General features: G+C 40.6%; 1 protein-coding gene across 1 annotated transcript in view; it reads right to left on the bottom strand.

Moving 5' to 3' along the window:
* The window catches only part of CPQ (carboxypeptidase Q), a 151,167-nt gene extending 127,447 nt beyond the window's left edge, over window positions 1-23,720 (bottom strand). Inside the window, exons 1-2 of the mRNA XM_086609482.1 lie at window positions 23,294-23,720; window positions 8,863-9,070 (exon numbers count right to left, since the gene is read on the bottom strand). Of these exons, the coding sequence (XP_086465608.1) occupies window positions 8,863-9,070; window positions 23,294-23,720 (635 nt within the window). The remainder of the gene's footprint in view (window positions 1-8,862; window positions 9,071-23,293) is intronic.
* Window positions 23,721-24,000: the final 280 nt, after the last annotated feature.

Genomic DNA, 24,000 nt, shown 5'->3' with positions numbered 1-24,000 from the left:
AGGATTTCAAAAGGACCATTATCCTCACAGCATCTTTCTGGGTAACAGTCTATTGACTAGTTAAGATTTTACTAGTCCTTTACCTGCCTCTGCCAAAATTACAGGACACTGCTTATATTACTAGATGCTAAATGGATAAAACTCTTCCCAATTACACGAACATATTCCTGAAAGGGAATAGCCAAAACTAGGAGGATGTAGAGAAAGCCCTTGTTAGTCTCATCAGCATTTTACTGACTTGGTAAGAAAAAAAACATGCTAGAGGTATGAAATCGGTCAGAGGCTTCAGGAGTCACATCAGGCCCTATCTACTGGGAAAAAAAAGAGAGTTATGCAGTTCAAACCAAAAGTTTGGCAAAAGCCAAAGAGAGATTGAGATTTAGGATATATCAGCTACAGATTTCTCACTATTATGAAGTTACCTGAAATTTGACTCCTTAATCACTGCTCAAATAGCAAGAACCCACTGTACAACATGATCATCTCCTAAAGCACAGGCTCCATTTCTTTTAAGGACATCTAAGTTCTCTTGCTGACAGCTAGGATTTGCCCAAAAGTGAGCACAAAGACTGCACTGCAGAATGCAGTCTGGCATGTTGGCCTTTGGGGAACATAGGAAGCAAAGTAAAAATTAATGAATTGTCAGTCAACAACATATACTGACATCCTGGAGGGAAAGCCCCTGTGTGCAAGGCAAGAAAATAAATCCCACAGCACACCATCAATTCATATCTCTAAAGGCAGCAAGATAACATGCGTACTGCTATAAAACATAACTAGAATCTTCCACAAGCTCATTGGAGACTTATAAAACATGGTCTGCTCTTATTCCCTCTTGTTACACCGCGAACAAGGGTTTTATCCTTGTTTCCTGGTCCTTTAGTAGAACAGAAGACAATACTACTGTATCCTATTGCCACAGGATATTGTCTCAGGACAGTCTCTCATTGAGATGTTTCCTATGAACAATTCCTGCCGCTATGCTAATCCCATAAGTGAAAAGTGTTCACAAATAATCAGTGTTGCTTCTTGATTTCTTCAGACATGCTACAGCATTACTGTTACATCTCTACAGTTATCACCCAGCTTCCTGCTGCCTTTATGCCTCCCGCATTCCCCAAGCCTGTGCAAAGTGGACAGAAGATGTTGCTTACTCAGAAGGAGACTATTTTTATAACAATTCTGCAGCGTCTAAAGTGAGTACGCACAATATCAAGCAGGTGAGAATCAGGTTCATCAGTTTTCCAATTCCCTCAGAGATCAATTCTAAACTACCTTGACCACAACTGCATTCTCCTCCCCACTGAAAGAAAATAACTCTTCAATGCTCACATTCACCACTTCACCCTGTGCACATAAAACTCATGCTAGGGAGGAAAAAAAACACTTAAAAAACACAAGGCAAGAATAAGAGCAGGTACTCTGTCAGTGGAAGTTGGTAATGAGCAAAGAAAGTCTCTTGAGTAAAGAAATGAAGGCATCAGATCCAACCATAATATAAGCAAACTATTTTTCACACTTCCAACAAGCACTAGCTCCCTGGAAGTAGGAGTGGTGGCACTGATTGTAATAGTATGCACCAGGACCAAAGAACAGAGCATTACAGGCAATCAAGGAAAATTCCAGATAGCAGCTTAGCACTGTATCATGAAATAGAAAAAAAAAAAACACAAACAAAAAAGGTAAATACAGTATAATTTTTTACTCAAGGAATATAGACATAGTTTACTTTTCCATTCAGAGAAACGTCTTGTGTCCCAGACATCCTTTGAAAAACATTATTTCTGGAAACTTAACCCAGTAACTTTCTCCCTTCAAAACAGATCTTTCTCAGTGCTTTTTCTTAATTAAAAGGCAATCTGGTTTAGCCATTTATATCGAAAAGTTTACAAGAGTAATAACGTTTGATTTCAGATACACATCAGCATCAAGAAGACCTACTTGGCTGACATGCAGTGAATATCCCTACATTTGTCTTCCCTGACTTACAGAAATCCTTGCATCTGTCCCTACCCTCCCTCTTGGAATTGACATTTGATAATCAAGAGCAACAGCGTGCACTGATGAAGTGAATCATCGTACCACAGAGGACGTATCTCTGGCCACTATAAAAGAAATGACACCATAAACAGTTTAAATTATTTTACAAATGATGTGACTTTCTTAAAGGTCTTACATGGTATGTCCGTATTAGCCCTTTAGTTTGAATAAAGAACAAACTTTTGAAGTAAACCTTCCAAAATTCTTGGCTGCCTGATCCCTGAGCAGTCTCTGAGCACCAGTGTTAGATTCCTTTCAGATGGAACTAAACCAGAAGATGCACTCAATAAAAGCACCTAGCAAGGCCCAACCGGTAACATGTGCTCAGTCTCAGCTGTTGCACCTAAATCTTTAATTGCAGCTTTATTTAAAAAAAAAAAAAAAAGTGATTTTTACTTGAGTTATATCATCAGATGGAAAAACTCCATTGCAACAGAAGGATTTTCATTTTGAAAGATGTAAAAATGATTTGCAATTAGAAGAGGAAAAAGTTTGGACAATCAGTAAAATATTTTCCCTAATCCCAAGAGAATAAACCACAAGATTATTTCATTAACAAAAAAACAAGGAAGCAGGTTTACAGATGGACTAAAATATATCCCATCCCTGCCGACCTGGGAGCCCAAGGCTAGCTTAATTAGAAGCAAAGAAAAAAATCTAGAAGACTGAACAGAACTGCAGGAAATTAACTCACATACCACATGTGCTAACAGGCCAAAAGCCAGAGTAACCACAAATTCCTGAACTGACACAGCACTTGAAGAGAGGGGACCAAAATTTAAATGCACCCAGGGCACTGGCAGCTCACGCACACTAAGCCTGTACATGCAGCTGGAGATGTTACATGCCGGCTTCTCCCAGCTGTGTCCTCTGTGAGCATCAGCTACGCTGGCCCTTGAACGTGGCCAGACACGCCACAGAGGCTGCATGGCTTCGGCAGCCCAGAAAATCATGTAGTCACCAGGGTGCTATAGGCAGATCAGAGAAAGGTGCAGGAGCGTTGGGCAAAAAGAGGGAAGTGAAGCAAACACTTACAAAAACTAATTACACAAAAACTCCTACTTCATTTTGCCCATATAAATCAATTTCATTCTTTTCCTTTCAACCGCTGCCAGGGGCAGCAAACAATCTTAGTTAAACTCAAACACCTGAGGAAAGCTAATTTTTTTCAGTTGGGCAGCAATCTGGATGACCAGTCCCATGCTCCAACAGATACTGTTACTGAAAAAAAGTGATGACAAACCTAACTCTTATTTTGTGCTACCATAGACTCATGTGTTCACATCAATTGTTTTGTATATTAAACAACCAAAATGAAAGAAGACAGTAAAAATGAAGCGGATAGCTGAAGAGCTCCTGAAATTATTTTAAGATGTACGTTGTTATAGAAATTTACACACAGGTCAAGATTTTTCGGCTGAAAATAATAGCTAGGAGTCCAGGCCATTTAATAGGCAACAGGGGCAGCTTTCTAGGGCAAAGTGACCTGTCTCACCTGCTTGACTCCCAGCCTATGATATATGGAAGAGAATATAGGTCCGCTTAGCTAGACCACATGCACATGGAGCAATACAGATGCTCAGGAACCTGACCTACAGCTCATGACCAAGATGGGCTCAGGTCATCTCGAGTCCCATATTAACAGAAAACTGCCCTCACACTCCCACACAAGTCTTAGCCAGCGCTTATCAGCTGAAATACAATCCCACATGGATACAGCACTGTTCCCTCTCTATGGACAGTAGACTGGGTCATGGAAAGAAAGACTCCTAAGACGGTCGCAAAAAATTAGGTATACTGGCATTGATTGTGGAAGAAGGAGTAGAAGAGGAAGGAAAGGAGCCTTCAGGGCTCATGACACAACCAGAGGATACAATATTTCAAAGATAGAACATCATTTTTAAAGGCCAGATGCACCTCTTTGCAAAAAAAAAAAACAAACAACACAAATAAAAGCAAAAGAAATCCTATCAAAACTACTGCACCATCCCAGATTTCAGAAAACTTGGCAGAACGAGAAGAGGTTGAGTGTCTCTGCCATTACTGATGTGAATAAGCCCTTACTTTCCTTAGACATGGAGTTTTAGGGAAAGGAGGAAGCTCTCCTTAGCAGGCAAGTCTCACATCTGGAACAAAAGGCAGCAGATCAAGCAGCACGAAGAGGTGATTCAGCAAGAAATCACTGTGCTGGCGCCTGAGAGTTGAAAAATGACACTGACTCACATACATTGCCAGCAAGATTGAGAAGGGAATGAATTGTTTACAAAGCAGTGACGAACAAAAGGGAAAACAGGAGAGGAAAAGAAAATGCACTTTGAGAGCATAGTGTATATACAAAAATATGACTATACATGGTAGAAGAAAATAAAATCAAGTGAGGTTACAAAAAGGGGACATCAAGAGAAAGGAAAAGCAACAATTTTCAAATTCACATACATTACACAGAATGATATTCCAGCCCTGGCATGCCTGCACTTAATTGTGCCATGTGCATCCACTCAAGCCATCCATGCAACCTCTGCTACAATGCTTGAGTTGCCCCGTGCCACTCATGAGTTCAGCTTTCATCTAGATGCAGCTTTTGATTAGAGTTACTAGAGCTTCACAAGCAGATATTGTGTCTTGGCCACCTGAAGCCTGAAGAAGGGGAGAGAAAGTGAAGGAAATTACTTCAGATACATATAAGATGCTCAATTCAGCCAAAAAAAGACTAGGTCAAAGTGCTCCTTGGTCTATTTTGGCCTTGTTATATGCTCCCTGTTGGATTTCTTATATACTGGAGAGATTGTTCCACAGCATTTAAAAAAAATAATAATTGGGCTCTTGGCATTTACCTCAGAATTCTGGGGAACTTTCTTTTTGATTTCTTGAAAAACACTCAATTTTGCTTCTTTCTAGAGCCCTTAAAGGGGTTATTATTACGAGACACACTGTTAAGGCTTTATCTAAGCTGTGGTTCTTGAGGAACAGAAGGATTTACTTAGAGCTTTAGATTCATAAGAGTACATTACCACAGGATAAATGCTGGACCATTTCAATAGCCAAAGGATACCTTTTATCTATGAAATGTTCTAAAGTCATAAAACTGGAAGCAAAAAACCAGACTTATGGTAGCTTATTTCAACCACATTTTTAAGCATGCCTTATAAATTGCGTATTTTTGCTGTAAAAACATCCACTACAAACTGGGAAATATCAGTTTATTGTACACAACAGTAAACATGTATTACTGTAACTTGTACAAACCATTAATCACAGTACAGTCAAGCTATTAAAGCAAAAAAAGTCAACATCTGGATTTCTCCAAAAAGCCAAATACTACGGATACTGTTGACTGATTACAATAAGACATATTATTTGAGAAGGTTCGTTAAAAATAGTTCTGTTACTCCTAGCTCCTAATATCCTTGTTTAAATGTTTTCACCACCAAATTGCCAGTGCTTCAGGAAATTGTTACTGGGGAAAAGGCTGCCATAAACACACCATTCGGATGGAGGGCAGGGAAAATTACCTACCGGTTACAGGGGCTTTCTCCTAAGTAACAAAACTCACTCTTACATGATACTTATAAAGTAGCAAGAGAATTATTGGATTCTAACACAACATGGGGACAATGCCACAAGACACATCACGCACATGGCAATACCAACCATGTAACTACTATTGTGTCTTCATAGGCCAAGGGAGATTCTGTTGCTGATTTCATTTCCTATTCACTTACCATTTATGTCCTAAATAAGTGAATCCACTCCTTGAAACTCAGCGACAAATCCTTTAAGTCCTTAACTGTCACTCATGAGTTGGCATGAGCCCTAATTATAAGCATAGCAATGAGATTTCTGCACATTTAGAGTTGGGATGCCTGGGCCCCCACACAGTTTCATTCACCCCATAGCTATACTATGAATCCTTAAAGAAAAATAAGCTGCCCACATAATACCTGCTGAAAGGTTCCCTTCACACTTCTTACCCTTAACGACGGAGCAGCCACTTCTCATCTCTGGAACAAGAAACAGCCACCAAGCTGCCAGTAAGAGAATGCTGATTTAATTCACATTATGATTTTACCAATCCTGTCTTGTCAGTAAGCTTTAATAATTAGCCTTAATAAGCCTAAAATGTAAATCTACTAGAAAGTACCTAGTTTTAACCTATCAATATTATTCGCATTGCAAGATCACCTAGAGATCACACCACAAAGTAGCTTTCACTATTCCAGCCAGTTTAATTCATTGCAAATAGAGCAAGCAAATAACAATAAGCAATCTCCTGTCCAAAAGGGGTTGAAATCTTAAAACACAAAACAAAACACGAACCAAATAAAAAATAAAAAATAAACCCACAACCACACCTAAGCTGATATAATTTAGGAAAAATTGCGACGTTCCACCCTTCATTCACCTGAAGAAAGTGGGACAATGCAGTATCAGAAGGAGGATGACTTCTTCTAAGATGTTTCCAAGATGTTTTGGAGAACTGCCACAATCCCATTAGCACCTATTCATATTGTAGGTGCACAGGTGAACATACATGCCCAAGTAGTAAAGGTTCTGGTCAACAAACCAGCAGTACACAAATATCAAGACTGCAAGACTTTTGTCACAACACTTAGAAGTCTTTTATTGGCTTTTTACCTTTCATCTCTCACCCTTCCAACACACTACGCCTGCAGCAATGCAGTATTTCCCATCAATCAATCAAAAAGGCAAGCGACTTGAACAAACAGTGCCCCAGACACTGATTGATGAGAAGCACCACATCCATCGCAGAGTCCATCCAGCACAGCACATAGGTAGGACAGACAAGGAGACACACAGCTGGTGATTAACAGAAAACATAGGAGAAGACATGGAGATAAGAAAATCCATCCTGCCTACAGCAATACTTATTTTCTGTTAGAAACCAGACAAAGAGATCTAGGCATAACGGATTGGCAGAAGTGATGGACTGGACCTGAATATCTCCCTTAATATGGGAAAAATTAGATTAACCAGTCCCTTCCCTCACCCAAAAAAAACCCTAAGTGAAGGTAAATGAAGAAAGGAGAGAAAGTACATTTCATGAAAAAAGGCTTCCTGGCAGCATCTAAATTTGAAATTGCTCTTGGGAATGACATCTCAGCTCCCAGCCTCAATTAAGGACTCAACACTTGTAAACAAACATGCATTTGGCATCCGTTTCTCTTCTTTATTCTTTCAATTCTGAAATTTCTGTAATGCCAGTACCCAAAACTAATAAACAGACTTTACTACTCTCTGTCTTCACCTCTGTTTCTCATCTCTAAATTTTCCATTCCATGTTAAAATGCACTTCCATAAACAGTCTGGCAAACAGTAGATACAAAGAGTTGCCTTCAAATGAACACCTCCACAGGCCACCAGAACTAAGGACTGGACAGACTACTGTTCAGATCATCTTCTTGTTTTCACATAATCAACAGATTATAGATGCCAATATTCTCTGATTATATCAAACATGACTATTTTGAAAACATATCATTTGTCATAAAATTGTTTTTGAAACATATTCTACTCTGTTCATTATTAAATTTATTAGAAAGTATATTGCAAACATTGTTACATTTGTTGGATATCAAGAAATACACTGGTATAGTTTGGATACTATCTGAATTCAAAGTACTTTACTTTTGAGAATGCATTTTAAACAGGTAATATTGGATTCTTTAGGGGAATACGGAACATATAAAAATACTGTCAAGCAGCAACACCAGCAGCAGAGCTGTCCCCTGCACATGATCCAACACAGTTAGTTGGCATTACTGCATTTCTCAAACTTTGAAGCATCACAAATGGTGATGCTTGCACACTTTTCATACTGCTGAGATATGACCACGACCACTTATGTTTTGTCTGAAATGGTGGAATCAAGCATGCTTTCAAGTGCCTGTCCCAGCCACTTCCCAGTCCCAGCCTCAAGCAAGACTCAAAGTCATATCACCCCCTCCCAATTCCCAGTCTGGACGTCTGTAGAAAGGAAATTTAGGCACACAGATCAAAAAGAAACCATGACATTATCTAAACAGTTTATGAAGTGGAACACAGTCAGGGTCAGATTAGCTACCACCAATGGCTCCGCTGTGGGTAGAGTCACTGGGTAACCAGGGAGAGGAATAAACTGTCTGTACTGCTCAGAACATACATTGTCCAAAAAGAGGACATTACGAAATACAACACCTAACAGAAAACTTAAAATGCTCATTTCAGAAATATAAAACTATATAGAATAAGTAACATTCTGAGACATCCTAAGAACATTTAATTTTTAAGAAATCATATCAATCTCCCTCACTCAAAAAGCAGAGTGCTTTTAGACACTTTTAAGTACAAACCTTACTGCTAAAGTGTTCAAAATAATTATGTTCAGAGCAGACTACCCCTTCATCTAGTACAAGTCAGTCTCATGCTAGAAAAATGACAAATACAATAAATACTGTACACTTACATTCTAGTCAAACATACAGAATTGACCAGTTCATACCATCACTGACAGTCTGGTACATGTTGTCACCAAAGACAATTGTGGTTGATCTCAGAATATTTATGGTAGCCTTGAGAATGCAGGAAGTTATTTAAAACAAATAGCATACAAAATTTGCATCAGTAACAAAAAATGAAAGCATTTTGAAAGAATGACAAAGCACAGGGGAAAAGAAGTATTGTGCAGCCAATAGTTTCAAAACTCAACACCCACTCATAACTGGCAACTTTTAAGTCATAGAGAACAAAAATGCCTGCCCAGAAATGACATGTGAACTGAAGGCTGAAATGTGAGTCAGAGGGAGAAAAGAGAAAAATGCTTACCTATGAATCGAAAAAGAAGCAATGGATCTTATGAGGGATGCCACTGCTCCAACTTTAGCAGCTTCCACTGCTCCCCGCGATCTGTATCGCACAGTTTCGCCATAACTGATGAAAGGTTCGTTGTAGACAACAATCTTCCCCTTGGCCTCCTGAGCTCTTTTGTGCAGTTCATCAAAAGAGGCTACCACTATGACTTCTGCCGTAATTCCTGAAAGAAAGTATTACAGTGGCTTCAACATCACTTTCCTACAACTCTCCTACAGCCAGTTTTAACAGACAGAAAAGCATGGACTGTGCAGAACATAAGAAATCAGATTTAACCACTTTCTGGAAAAGCAAGACTACGTGAAGTGCTTCATCAGGGATTGGTACTAAATGGCTGTAACAGCACCCTAAACCAAGCACACACAGTTCTGTAAACCATGCTATCAGGTTGCTATTAAAACATAACTTGAAGGGCAAGAAGGATGCACGGGGGGAACTCTGTTCTCTGCATGTGCTTTAATGCCTCACTGCAATCATTTATAATACAAAAACATTTGCAAAAGCTCCCTATGGGATTAATAAAAAAATATAGTAATCTTTTCATGGAATTGTTTTGATATGTTGCTAAACAACTTAGCTTAACATAAGACAACTGGAAGCACATATTTTTAGACTGAAACACTTATAAAATTATTTAATCCATAAATGAAATTAAATTAAAGCTCTGTAGTTTCATAAAATTTTGCAGCATGCTTATAAATACAAAAAAAGTCTTCATGTTTAATTCAGGAGAACAGCAGAGTTCTACTGGAACTCCTGGGAGTTTTCCCAGGAACTCATCTTTCCCCGTAATGATACAGAGAACACAGGCAGGTAGTTCTGCAGAAGTATTCACACGTGGTAAGTTAGATCTCACCTAGCTCTTCGCTTTTAATAGTTAGAATAATTTTTAACTGCTATATTATCTTACTTGAAAAAAACAAAGGATTTTATAAATAAGCAGTTTTTTCTCAAAGCCACAGAATTCTTCTAACTTTTTAGAACATTAATTGAGTAACTGTATTCCACAGCATTTAAGAAGTAATTCATTAAAATGACCACTATGCTCAAAATCCAATTGTGTTGGTTCCTTACAGAGACAAGCAGAAACTGCTTAACAACATGGGCTGGTACTTTTCTTCTAAATATAGAAGCAGTAATGCATGTCTGAAATTTTAGTGTTATATATTTCACCTAAAAGCCACAAAATATGTTCCAACAACAAATGTCTAGCAAGGATTTGTCAAAGAAGTCAGCCTATTATGTTCTTAAGAAGAAAATGTTTCTCCTTGAAAGTCCTCTTTCTTTTTTTTTTTTTTTTTGGTGGTATAAGAATTATTTGGAGAAAATTTCAAAGGCTTGTATTTGAGACTGTAATACATGAGAAGAACTGATAGAAAAACAGGAAGATCATCTCTCCCAGCACCAGTGTATCCAGGCTCATGGCTTCTTTAAGATCAAACTGGAGTATGCTTCAAAACCTAAAAGAAACTGTTTCACATCAAAAAAAAATTTAGTTTCTCAAGATTCTACCACTAAGAAGGGAAGAGAGATCTACAGCACAAGCCGGTGAGTGTTAGCTACAGAACTAACCTAGTGTAAGAGGTGCACAAATGTTAACTGAATAACTATTCAGATTCTTAGCTTTACAAAAGAGGCACAGAGAGTCAAACCAGAGAATCACCTTCAAATGTTACTAGTTGTTGCTGGCAGGTAGGTGAGCATGCTAACAGACTCCAGCTGCTTCTAATGAACAGCAGGTTCAGCTGCCTACCTAAGGAGCATCCCAGCAACACAATCATTCTGGGTATGGAACCATGCCACTGGAAATAAAGCCAGGTATCTGCAAAATTTCATTTTCCACAAGAAAAGTCATGGTCTCAGTAGGTTGATACTGCAATCCATATTTCATATTAGCTCTCCCCAATGCTCCACTTGGATCATGCAGCAGGCACTGGAAGGGCACATGTTGTATTAGTGCCTGTTCGTCAAGGGAAGTGAGGAGTGTAATTCTTCTTGGCATTACTTTACTGCATTAACGAACAAACACCAACTCTAGATGATTTTTAAAGAATGTTACAGACAGCTAGCAACTATCTATAATCCCTAAGAAATATGGAGAAATACATTTATGGCCCTTCCTAGAAGACAGGCATCAGGAGTTTGTATGGTGAGCTTTGTGGGAACTAAAGCTAAGGAAAAGAATTCAGAGCTGCAAACTCCAGTCCAGCATCTCTACTTCTGAATATTCCCAAAGAAGCCAAATAAAGCCATCCTTTGGCAAAACAAAACAAAGGTATCTCTGCAAGTTTAACTTAATGGCAGCACAGTAAACATAAAGCATTAAGCACAGTGCTTTCCGTAACAGAATAAAACCTTCACTCCTGTGTAACTTCTGACTACTTGAAAGTCTCATTTGCATTGTAGTCCCATTTTATACCATTTCAGCCTCATCTATTGAAGTGACAAGAGCAATGATTATCTTCAATAAATATGTGGACATACATACACAAATCACCCTAAGACCTCCTGTGCAAAAGGAGAAATGAAACAAAAACCCCAACAGTTTATCAGTTTAATGGGAATGAGTTACTCCTTTTCAAAATGGGAAATGCCTCACCTTATTGAGCCTTTAAGCAAATTAACCTACCTCTCCCCCTAGCATCCCCTATCAATTCAGTGCCTCATGGCTCTGCTTCCCATGTCAAAAGCTGTTCTCTCTCTTTTTTACTCCTGTCATCATCTGATCCAAAGCCTGGCTGTGTGTTATTGAACACAAGTCTTCAGAAAACCCATGTAAGAAGGAAGCCGGATTGCCTGCTTACTTAAGCAAGACACACAGATTGTAACCCACGCGGTCCAAAAAATGAATACAGAGCACTTGGGGAGTTAGCCAAGTAAAGGGCATGAAGTGTAGAAGAAAGAATTATGAACATGATAAACTTGGCTGACTATATGAAGCTGAAGACTATTTATTTATTCTCATCATGTGAAACATTATACATATTGTTGCATTGGGCCAGTAAGCAAAATAATCTATGTATGTACTATGGGTTTCCTCTCATTTTCCTTATTAAACAGTAAATTGTACCCTGACATTTCTGAGAATTAAGGTATAGGAAGGGTGTTAATAGTGAGAACAAGAAGACAACTTTTCAATTGCAAACAAAATTATATATTACAAAGTCCTCTGTACACAAAAATGTACATTTCTATTTAAACACTTGGAGATGCCACAACTTTGATGATTACATTGCCAGTTGAAATAAACGGCATGGCATGCATTAGCAAAGTCTGAAACCTGTCACAGGCAGGATGAAGGCAAGATTGATTACAGTTGATTGATACTCTTTATCAGCTACAGAAGTCCAATTTTATGTATTGGTTATATATATATATATGTATATATATAAGCGCACCTGTAAATCAGCTGTCTGCAAACTACCATACATCAGAAGTCTGATTCTTGGCATAAACAGTTTAGTCACCTCCTAGCACCTGCTTACCTGCCAACAATCATGCCAGAAGTAGATTAGTTTCCCATGAGATAACTTATTCTCCCCAAGATTAAAGGCAGGAAACTTTTAAGCCATTTTAGTATCTGGAGTAATGCATCTGTCTGTGTTAGTAACAAGTTTCAGAGAAGAGTTAAAAAAAAAAAAAAAGGAAAATCCTCCCTGTTGTCAGATTTTAAAAAATGATGAATCTCTATTAAAACATCAAGGAAACTTCATACAGAATATTGTTGCTGTTCTCGGCTGCACCAGGGCAAGACATGCCAAGACTTCACCACAGAGAGTATCACGAATTCCTGAGATTTGGGAATCAAGTCTCTGTAGGTTTTTATTTACTACTATCCTAGAAATACTCAACTCAAACACACAGAAATTCAACCTAGTTAGTTACAATCAATTGCTGTATTAAAAGAAGAATTTAGCAAAGCCAGAAAGAAATATCATTTGCATACTGTTTAACCTTACTGGATACTAATTTCCTGATTACTCAGTTATGGCCTTACTCTATTCTCTCCATCCCCTCCCCCCCGTCTCATTTTTGTCATCTAGTTAACAGCAACAGTCCCTTGGAGATGTCATTACAAAGCCAAATGCAGCCATCATTAATTTGACAATTTTTTTTTTCAATAACAGCAAGTGAACAACTCACCCCTACACATACCTTCCAAACTTCATTTACTTCACACAGTGTTAACATAACGATTATGATTTCTCTTACAAATCATACTACGGAACAGTGATGCTGCTGATCCACATGCGACTGTCAAATAAATAATCTGATGGGAAAGGCAATTTTTGCTTAAAACAATTAAAATACAGTATTTTTAGCTCTAGACTCAAAAAAGCTGGAAACTAAGTCTCTGCTAAAGTTCCCTGTGTGTTATATGTTTATGTATTTAAAATTTTTGCATCTTAAGTATAAAATACTGCCTGAAATATCAACACAAAAGTCAGTAACACATCTAACTGTCCTGGTACTGGTGGAGACTTTGAAACCGGGGAAGAACATATCTGAAATATGTCCTGGCCTCTGCATTCATGAGAGCAAGAGGGAGACAGAATGCTTTCTCCTTTCATCGGAACCAGGCATCAAGACATCAAGACAAGTAAATCAAGACACTTCTTCATGATAGAAAGAAGCCAAAGAAAGAGCAGGAGCAGCAACACGCCATGAAAGCAGTGCATGAGGCCGACCTGATAATCGCAGCCCTGCCTCACAGACCAGCGACGTCAGACCACATTGATTCCCTCATTTCTTGTCTACTGGATGGCTGCCACTTCTTAGATTTCTCCATTTCTACCTCAGCTCTCCCAGAAAGCTAACTTAGGCTGGAAGCTGCCACATCAAGGTATACGGTATTCCATGCTGACCCTAAGTACACACAGGTGGTAGCCCCAAGCTTTTCTGACCTTAGCCTGGCTATTTCAATTGTCTTTCAGACTCAACTGACTCCCCAGGATAAAAGTACCATGCCTCTACTTCTTTCAGAAATGGCCCACTTGTGCTGTCTTGCACCTATTTGCAAGGTAGCTTCTTTCACAGAGTTACAGAGAACCTAGAATTTTTTTGCACGAGTCACAGGAAAGAGCTGCACATACAAAGTTATAATGTAGCAGCTGGGATGAGCAGTTCTACTGTAAAAATGGCAGTCTTGGACCCTGGATGCCACATCACTCTACACAGAACCAGAGCATGTGTCAGGATCAACAGTCCTGAATGAGGATGTAAGAAGCTGAAGCATGCAATAGGGAAAAAGTAGATATATATGTCTGGAGATAGGGAAGAAAGGTAGTTGTTGAGACGGGTCAAAGAAAAAGTTTTGGGGAATGGAGGGAAAAGGCAAATATATTCTTGAAAGCTAAGTATGATTCCTTATATCTAATCCAATATTGAATAACTAATTGCAAATCAGCCCAGAAAACATTTTTTCCCCTCAACTTCTATCTTACCTCTTTTAAAAATACATTGATTTTCAGCTCTCACCAGGAATTAGTTTACCTTTTCCCCAACGCCCCACATAATTCAACAAGATTTACAGAAAAACAAACAGAAAAATTGTGAGTCAGTAATGAACTCATCAAATTAAGGCTTAGTGTCAGGCTGAAGCAAATGAAAGATTCACATCATCACGATTTTTCTTCTCCCTCAAAAATTACTAGCATTTACTGAAAAATTAAAATACTTTTACACCTAGAAACACATTTGTCCTATCAACACACACCAACATGTATTGCTATAAGAATTATAATATGAAGAAAAGATTAATATTTTAGGGGAACCATAAAACAAAGAAGACGGCTTTTATCAGAAAGAAAGATTTTGAAAAATCTGAATATACTTCTGGAAAATGTGACCTCACCCACTCTGTGGAACAGCAAAGAGAATTATTTCATGAAACTAAAACTGCATAGGAGAGTTACCCAAAAGCATATGAGGCTATTCAGCTCTGATGCCTAGAAGAGTGACTAAACGTATTAGTCTGTTCTTTAAGAAGAAAACAGAGAAAAATAAACACTAAATAACAGCTACATTTTTGACAAATATGACTTAAAAATTTCCAGCAAGTACTGGATCTCATTAGAACAGTTTGGTGTCACTAACATGTAGCAGTAAATTCTACCAGCAAGGGGGTTGGACTTGACTCCCAGCCAAAGTCTTGGCAGCCAAAAGAGCAGTACAACAGGTCTGGTTCTCCTCGAAGCAGCCCTGCATGGAGACAGGTTTGCTACGAAAAGTCTGGACAGTATCTCGCCAAATGAGAGCTTATGGGTCAAGATTAAAGGGAGGGCAGGGACAGCTGACATGGTAGTGGGGGTCTACTACAAGCGAACTGACCAGGAACACCAAGCAGATGAGGCCCTCTACAGACAGATAGGAGCAGCCTCACATTCATGAGCTCTGGTCCTCATGGGGGACTTCAATCACCCTGTTATCTGTTGGAGGACAATACATCAGGGCACAAGTAATCCAGGAGGTTCCTGGAATGTGTTGATGACAAATTCCTTCTCCAAGTGAACTAACAAGGAGAGGTGCTACGCTGGATCTTGTTCTCACCAACAAGGAGGGGCTGGTGGGAACGTAAAGCTCAAGGAGAGCCTTAGCTGCAGTGACCATGAAATGATGGAGTTCAACATCCTTAGGTTGGCAAGGAGGGCACACAGCAAGCTCACTACCCTGGTCTTCAGGAGAGCAGACTTCAGCCTCCTCAGGGATCTGCCTGGTAGAGCACCAGGGGATAAAGTCCTGGAGGGATGAGGGGCCCAAGAAGGCTAGCTAATATTCAAGGATCACCTCCTCCAAGCTCAGGAGCAGTGCACTCCAACAAAGAGGAAGTTGGGCAAAAACACGAGGAGACCTGCATGGATGTACAAGGAGCTCCTGGACAAACTCAAACACAAAAAGGAGGCCTACAGAGGGTGGAAGCAAGGACAGGTAGACTGGGAGGAATACAGAGAAATTGTCCAAGCAGTCAGGGATCAGGTTAGGAAAGCTAAAGCCCTGATAGAGTTAAATCTGGCCAGGGACATCAAGGGCAACAACAAAAGCTTCTATAGGCATGTCAGTGAAAAAAGGAGGACTAGCAAAAACATGGACCCTCTCCAGAAGGAAATGGGAGACCTGGTTACCTGGGATATGGAGAAGGATGAGGTACTCGAAAACTTTTCTGATTCAATCTTCACTGGCAAGAGCTCCAGCTGCTCAGCCAAAGCCAGAAGGCAAGGGCAGCGACTGGGAGAATGAAGAACCACCCACTGTAGGAAAAGATCAGGTTCGAGACCATCTAAAGAACCTGAAGATGCACAAGTCCATGGGACCTAATGAGGTGGGTCCGCGGGTCCTGAGGGAACTGGAGGATGAAGTAATCAAGCCACTGTGCATCGTATTTGAGAAATCGTGGCAGTCTGGTGAAGTTCCCACCAACTGGAAAAGGGGAAACATAGCCCCCATCTTTACAAACGGTAAAAAAGAAGACTCAGAGAACTACTGGCCAGTCAGTCTCACCTCTGTGCCGGGCAAGATCATGGAGCAGATCCTCCTGGCAACTATGCTAAGACATATAGAAAAAAAGGAGATGACTGGGGACAGCCAGCATGGCTTCACTCAGGGTAAATCATTCCTGGCAAATTTGATGGCCTTCTACCATGGGGTAATAACAGTGCTGGGTAAGTAAGGGAAGAGCAACTGACATCATCTACCTGGACTTTTCCAAAGCATTTGACACTGTCCCACACAACATCTTTGTCTCTAAATTGGAGAGATATAGATTTGACAGATGGGCCACTCGGTGGATAAGGAATTGGTTGGATGGTCACACTCAAAGAGTTGCAGTCAATGGCTCAACGTTCAAGTGGAGGCCAGTGATGAGTGGTGTTCCTTACGGGTCGGCATTGGAGCCGGTGCTGTTTAACATCTTTGTCGGCAACATGGACAGTGGGATTGAGTGCACCCTCAGCAAGTTTGCTGAAGGCACCAAGCTGTGTGGTATGGTCAACACGCTGGAGGGAAGAGATGCCCATCCAGAGGGACCTTGACAGGCTTGAGAGATAGGTCCATGCGAACCTCATGAAGTTCAACAAGGCCAAGTGCAAGGTCCTGCACATGAGTGAAGGCAATGCCAAGCAAAAGTACAGGCTGGGCAGAGAATGGATTGAGAGCAGACCTGAGGAGAAGGACTTGGGAGTGTTGGTTGAGGAGAAGCTCAACATGAGTCAGCAATGTACACTTGCAGCCCAGAAAGCCCACTATATCCTGGGCTGTTTTCAAAGAAGCGTGGCCAGCAGGTTGAGGGAGGTGATTCTGCCCCTCTACTCTGCTCTCGTGAGACCCCATCTGGAATACTGCATTCAGCTCTGAGGTCCCCAATATAAGAAGGACATGGAGCTGTTGGAGCGGGTCCAGAGGAGGGCCACAAAGATGATCTGAGGGCTAGAGCACCTTTCCTATGAAGACAGGCTGAGAGGGTTGGAGTTCTTCAGTCTGGAGAAGAGAAGGCTTTGAGGACACCTTCTAGCAGCCTTCCAATACCTAAAGGGGGTCTACAAGAATGTTGGAGAGAGGGCTTTTTACAAGGGCATGTAGCAATAGGACACGGGGCAATGGCTTTAAACTGAAAGAGGGGAGATTTCCATGAGACGTAAGGAAGAGATTCTTCACTCTGAGGGTGGTGAGGCACTGGAGCATGTTGCCTCAACAGAGAAGTTGTGGATGTCCCATCCCTAGAAGTGTTCAAGGCCAGGTTGGATGAGGCTTTGAGCAATCTCACCTATTGGAAGATGTCCCTGCCCATGGCAGGGGGGTTGGAACTAGATGACCTTTAAGGTCTCTTCCAACCCAAACCATTCTATGATTCTTGAATCAGGCACCCAAGAATTGGATCCAGAAGAGCCAGTTCCGGAGCGCACAGGTACCCATGCAGGAAGTACCGTGGGCAATCATTCCCTCATTAGCAAGTCAAGATGCCAGTCACTGCAGTCTGTCCCCCGGGAGTGAAAATGGCAGTGTCACTCAGCTGTGCATTTATTCCCCATGCATGCAGAAAATCATGTTCAAATCCTGCCTCCGATAGTGTGAGGCAGAAGTTTCAGCCTGGGTTTACTGTCCTTGAGGTAACCACTCTCAATTTAGTGACACTGAAAAGGGCCAAGACTTGAAAATTCTTTTTTTTGCCACTGCCAGTCCATACAGTTCACTTGAATGTTCATTAAAGTAGTGACTGGAACCCATGTCCTTCACAGACCTCAAAGCCACACAGCTACTCCTACTCTAAATCTTTGAAATCCCACTGAACTAACTTTTGGCCCAGATGCTGGGCCACCGAACATCACAGCATCTGAGGTCCTTCATCTACATCATCTTTTACATTCCAAGAAAAACAGTAGCATAATTATCATACTGCAAGCAGCGCTCCTCTAAGTAATAATAAACAATCCAGGCACTCAGTACTGAGGCTCATGGTCTCAAGATGTGAATCAATAGCTCCTCACGCACAGAAAAAGAGATCCAGTGAAGACAGAAGGAGGGCTTTGCCGTGCACTGTGCTCTCACACCTATGACTCTCCGCAACCCCTGCTCTCAGCATTGAACTCCTCATCAAAGGAGGTACCCAAGAAACTCCAGAAGGATCTCTTTCTCTCCCAGTAGGTCAGTGGTCATCCACGATGCTGGCAACTCAAGGGTAAATCCTCTGATACATGTTAAAATTAACTTTTTTGTTGGCCTTTTTTAAATCTGAATTCTCCAATCCACTCACCACTGAGAAACAAAAAGGGAGGGTCAAAACTGGGGAAAAATACATCAGTCAGGACTGGGGTCAGATGACTTCTTTCAGGAGCATCCCTGGCTTAAAAAGACACTGAGCCTACAGCAACAGCACACGCCTTCAACAGCTTCGAGACACATTATCCCCATTTTATAAATAACAGGCTGGAATTATTTTCATATTATCTGAGTGGCAAAACTCCCACCACCTTCTATAAGAGCAAGAGTGGACCAAATGTTGTTGACAGTTAAACAAAAAAACCCACGACTTGAACACAAAAACTAGGAAAAAGTCTGCCAATACATCTTTTTCATACTTACATTATTTCAATTTCACTGCACTGAACAGTACACAGAAACCAGAGACTGTTCCTTTTTTGAGCAGATATTTTGGGCAGGCTGCATTCTGGGGTTGGTTCTACGTCTCAGTATTTCTTTAAAATGAAAGGGCAGGGTCACCCATCAGGAAAAAAAAAGTGCATTTGAAAACACATGCAAAAAAATACGAATTCTTTGATACTTTATGGTCAAACATCTGCTAAACTACTACTTTCCTTCAATTATGGGATTCTCAAAGCAACAATTATATCTATTTTCCTCAGAATCTGGGGGATATAATCAGTACTACCAGAAATCAACACAGTCTCTCTACATATATCTGTATGTTTTGCCAATGTTGAAACAGTGGACATGAGACAAGGACATTGACTAAATATGGTAAACCTCCAGGTTTGTCAGCTCCCTAAACTGAGCACTTTCTAACATTCAGTCCTGTTTGTTACCTAGGAATCCATTTCTTTGAGGCAGTAACCATTTTCAATCTCTGCTGACTTCTGTAAATCCAGGACACTCTGCGTGTCATGTTTCTCCTCTCCCTGTCACTAAGACAGGCATGAAAGCTACTCCCTCCTTGTAAGGAGATCAAAGGAAGTGAAAACTTTCTCTTTGACCCCACACTTTCAAATCTTGGGATACACTGAAAGGCAAAATGTTTTTTTTTCCTCTTCGATAAAAAAAAAAATCTAACCTTTTCTATGCTGCCCCCTTTTGCTGTGTAAATCAGACTGAATCTGGAAACTTGACATCCTGGCATGTTGCCCAGTCCTGAAGAAGAAAATAGGGAAATGTGGATTTTATCCACAAGATCACAAGGTACTGAAAAGCCTCCTGCACGTCATCAGAACTGTTCCAACCTCGAATAAGCCAACCAGCTCTATGCCAAACTCATATCTGAGACAAAATGGGCAAATCCCAGCAAATCCAATAAACAGGCAAAGCTCTGTCCATGTCCCATAAGGTTTTCAACCCCATAGGCATGAGTTAGATAGAGGAAGAGACACTCCTTGTATCCTGGAGTCAATGCTGGCTCAGGTTCCACAGCTAAAATACTGCTGCTACTTAGGGTTTCCTGTTCCTGCCCCAAAGGATCACGGATTCTTTTCCACACTTGCATAGCATATGCTGAAACGGAAAGTGAGCAGCCTCAGTGTGTGCTCTGGCCATCGGGTCACTCTTAGGAAACACTGGTTTGAATTTCCATGGACAGAAGGGAAAATAAACCTTGAATTTCCAACACCCAAAGCCAGGTTTCAAACCACTATTAGGCTATTGCCAAGTTAATAAAGAGCCCTTCAGAGCACTAGCTCCAGGAGGAGCTCTGAGGGCATGAGGGGCCACCAAGTCCGGCATGAAGCACTAAGCACATCCAGAGAGGAGCAACATTTTAAGTTTCTGCCAATGCTTCTTATTTTCTTAGCTCATTGGGTCTCAGGCCTGGAGGCACATAATAGGAAGGAAGGCATACAGGAAATAACTGAGAGGATGAGAAAGCAAGACATGGTCTCCTGTATCTCTTGCTGGGATGGGGCAGTCACCCCCTCTGGACTTAACCCCATCTCCAGACCCTAAAAGACAAAATGTCCAGCCAGTGCTGTCCTCTGGCTCTAAGCAGGCATCGGTAGTGACAAGGAAGGGATCTGTAGGGCTCTACAGAGACAGTAGTTTGTAAACTGAGGGGTCCAAAATGTACCCTGACAGGAACACTGATTTAAAACACATAATAACTATCAAACTAATACCAAACACCTTCAGAGATCATCTCCACAGCCCACTTTAGAGGCAGCTCTGAAGGGTGTCTCTGCCCCCCAGCAGAACCCAGGTGCCAATGGCCAGATCATGGAGCCAACATCTGAGAGCCAGTCCTCAGCCTTTAACGTGTCCCTCTGGCAAAGCTCGGCATGGCAGCAGTAGATTCCCGTGGTTTGATCCCATGCAGCAACAGCAGGGCACCACCAGGAGAATCAGCATCAAGCAGCTCATATTGAGTTGCATTATTTTGATTACAGGATGACTCACATTCCCACAGCTTCTTGGCTAAAGCAAGAAAAATCAGAACTGCTGATATTCCCTCACTGAGGGAAATGGTTCAAATATTTCCGATGTGATTTAGGGCAGCCGCCTGTCCCTTTTTCTCAGGAACAGGGCACAGTGACAATCACTGCTTAGAGCAGAGGGAGTGGATCTGGGAATGAATTCCTCAGAAGTGTCAAAGTGGTGGTTTTAATAGTCTAACTACACGTTTTTCATTCCGTGATTGGGGACAGGCGCTTTTCCAAGCAGCATACCTTGCAATTCTCTTGCCCAGAGAGGCTGGTGATGAGCGGCTCTCGCCAGGCATTTCCGTCAGCCAGGTGCCCGGTCCAGCGATCGGAAGAACAAGAGCCAAGAGCTCACCAGGGACCAGCCACCCTGCATAACCTCCTCCAGCACAAAAACCTGTCACAGCTTGCACGGAGAGAGATGAGACCACGAACAGTAGGACAGATTTTAAGTCAGAAGATAAGTAATTAAATCAAAATGATTCCACCAAGTGTGAGAAACTGCCCGCTCTTCTGTGAGAGATCTCATTGCCATCCAGTCTTCTAGCACTAACACATACACCTCTTCAGAAACACTGCAGATCTCAGAGGCAAGTAAAAGATTAGGAAGAATAATGTAGTTTTTCTAACATTAGTCAGTATAAACTAGTGCTGGATAACACAATCTTATCTTCCATCACCAGCCACAGGTACTAGCCTGACCAGTCATCAGTGTAAAAGATCTTTACAGACGAAAAAGGACACGATTAGCCTCTGTGAGCATTTTTAAACGTGTAAAATCAGTACCTCTCTAAATGAAAAAAGGAACACCTAGGAGTAAGACCAGTCAAGTGCAAATAACTACACAGCTGAGAAAGGGAAGTGAAAAACAGACTTCTCAGGATGTGAAGATGTTCATCAAGATTAAATTGCAGGTTCTCTTTGCAGGTTCAGTAACACTTGCTCAACACCAAAAACACAACTTTAATTTTAGCTTCCTTTTTAGAAAGCTTAGAATAGGACTGAAAGGATATAAAATAATCTGTAGGTTTAACCTTTGCTGTAAATATTCTCCTACCAAAGAACTAAGCCTCTGACATATAATGGGATAAACAGACATTATTAATGGTTTTAGTTTCACATTTTAGGCACGTGTTTACCTCAACATGACAGAAATACCTCAGACAAAATTTACAGTAGCAGTTTCCCAAACATACCCAGTTTTACTTTGTTGTATTTTGAAGGGCTATATATTTTTTTATAAATAAAACAGCTTTTATACGTCATTTGTTTCATTTCGAACAGAAAGCTCACTATCACAAAAATTTACAATTCATAAAAAAATATGAGTATCATGTTACCTTTTATTTCCTAAGCTAAATTTATTTTCTCATAAAGCAATAAGAACGTTTTTGAAGTGGTCTAGGAATAAGTCTATTGTTATTTATTGAGAGTAGTCACAGAAGAAGGTTGTCATCCAGCCTTTAAAATAGCAATCCTGAGAAAGAGCCACATCAATATGTACAAAACCAGAATCTTATAAATCAGTTTGTTTGCAAGCAGACTAATACTTTGAGGCTCAAAACACCTGAATTTTGCTGAGCCTCGCTAATGATCACTCTTGTTCCCAAAGTAACACATTACACATGATCCACTAAAAGGCGACACACAGTTCAGTAAGTGCCAAAGACTTTTCCAAGATGAGCATGAGACAAAGGGAAGGAAAGGACACACAGATATTAATGCTATACTCAGCGAGGGGCTGGCACTTTCCAAGCTCAGCATGAGATTCTCCTCCTCTTCCTGCTGTCTTGTTTTTTGCCAGAGTGAAGTGCTGAGCTTGGCAGGATAGGGCATGGCAAAAAGAGCAGAAATCACATGTTAACTCAACACCCCATGGAGAACTTCTCTGGCCAAAATGAAAAAGCGGGGCTGGAAACCTCCAGATCACAAGAACAATTTTCCCACCAACCCCAATAGAGAAGCAGAATCTTTGCAAATGAGATTCAGCAACGTTAAACAAAAGGGTACAGATTTAATGGAGAGTGCAGGAATCAACTCTTCAAGTCAGTACAACCAAACTGATTTAAACTAAACTGCATCATTCACAACCGTGTGTGTCGTACAGAAAAGTCCCAGAAAAACAGCATCTTGTCTTGCAGAACTATTATAGCAGGAAGAAAACTTCAGTTGGACCATTGAGAGAAGTTGTTAGGGGTATGATATAGTTTGGCATTAAAAAGCAAGTAATACTTAATTCCAAAAGGAAGAGTTACCTTCTGGAGGCGTTGCAACACTGTTCCCAAGTCCCAAAATAGCAATGCTGTGATTCCTTGGTTCCAGCATCATTGCAAACTCTTCTCCTCTTTCCCAGTGTGGTACTTTCACAGGCTCCAGATGCACATTTTCCAGCCCATCTTCCTGCAGGGCACTGAAAATATACTTGATAGCTGCATCTAGATTTTTTGAACCACTGAGTCTAGGTCCTATGGTATCGGCAAAAACTGCTAATCTTTCATAGGATCTGTTCTGAGCTTTTCCATGAACAGCAAGATCGATAATAGCTTTAGCAATACCGGTATAGCCAGCTATCTCATTTTTGATGTCTTCAAAAGTTTTTGGGTAACTGTCATCTCTTCTTAAAGATTTCCCAGCATACTGTGGTAATAAACTCATGAAAAATATTAAGAATATGTACTTCATTTTTTCTCTTTTTTCTTTTCCACAGATGGCCTGTTGGAGAGACAAAAAGAAAAAAAATATTGAAAAAAAAAATAATCATACAGCTATATCAGCAATGCATTTTGTTATTTGGATTGGCAAACAGACCAAAATGAAAAGAAAACAGTTTATCATGAAAATGCTTTGATCAGAACTGGCAGGAAAGTAAACTCAACACGGAGACACAATTATTGAAAGCAAATGAAAAAGATACTTAGATCACTGGACACAATCTTTGTTGTGGTCTTCAGAAACATCCTTG

This window comes from Tauraco erythrolophus, chromosome 3, assembly GCF_009769465.1.
Source record: "Tauraco erythrolophus isolate bTauEry1 chromosome 3, bTauEry1.pri, whole genome shotgun sequence".
Taxonomy (NCBI): domain Eukaryota; kingdom Metazoa; phylum Chordata; class Aves; order Musophagiformes; family Musophagidae; genus Tauraco; species Tauraco erythrolophus.
This window is presented reverse-complemented; position numbering and strand designations above follow the sequence as displayed.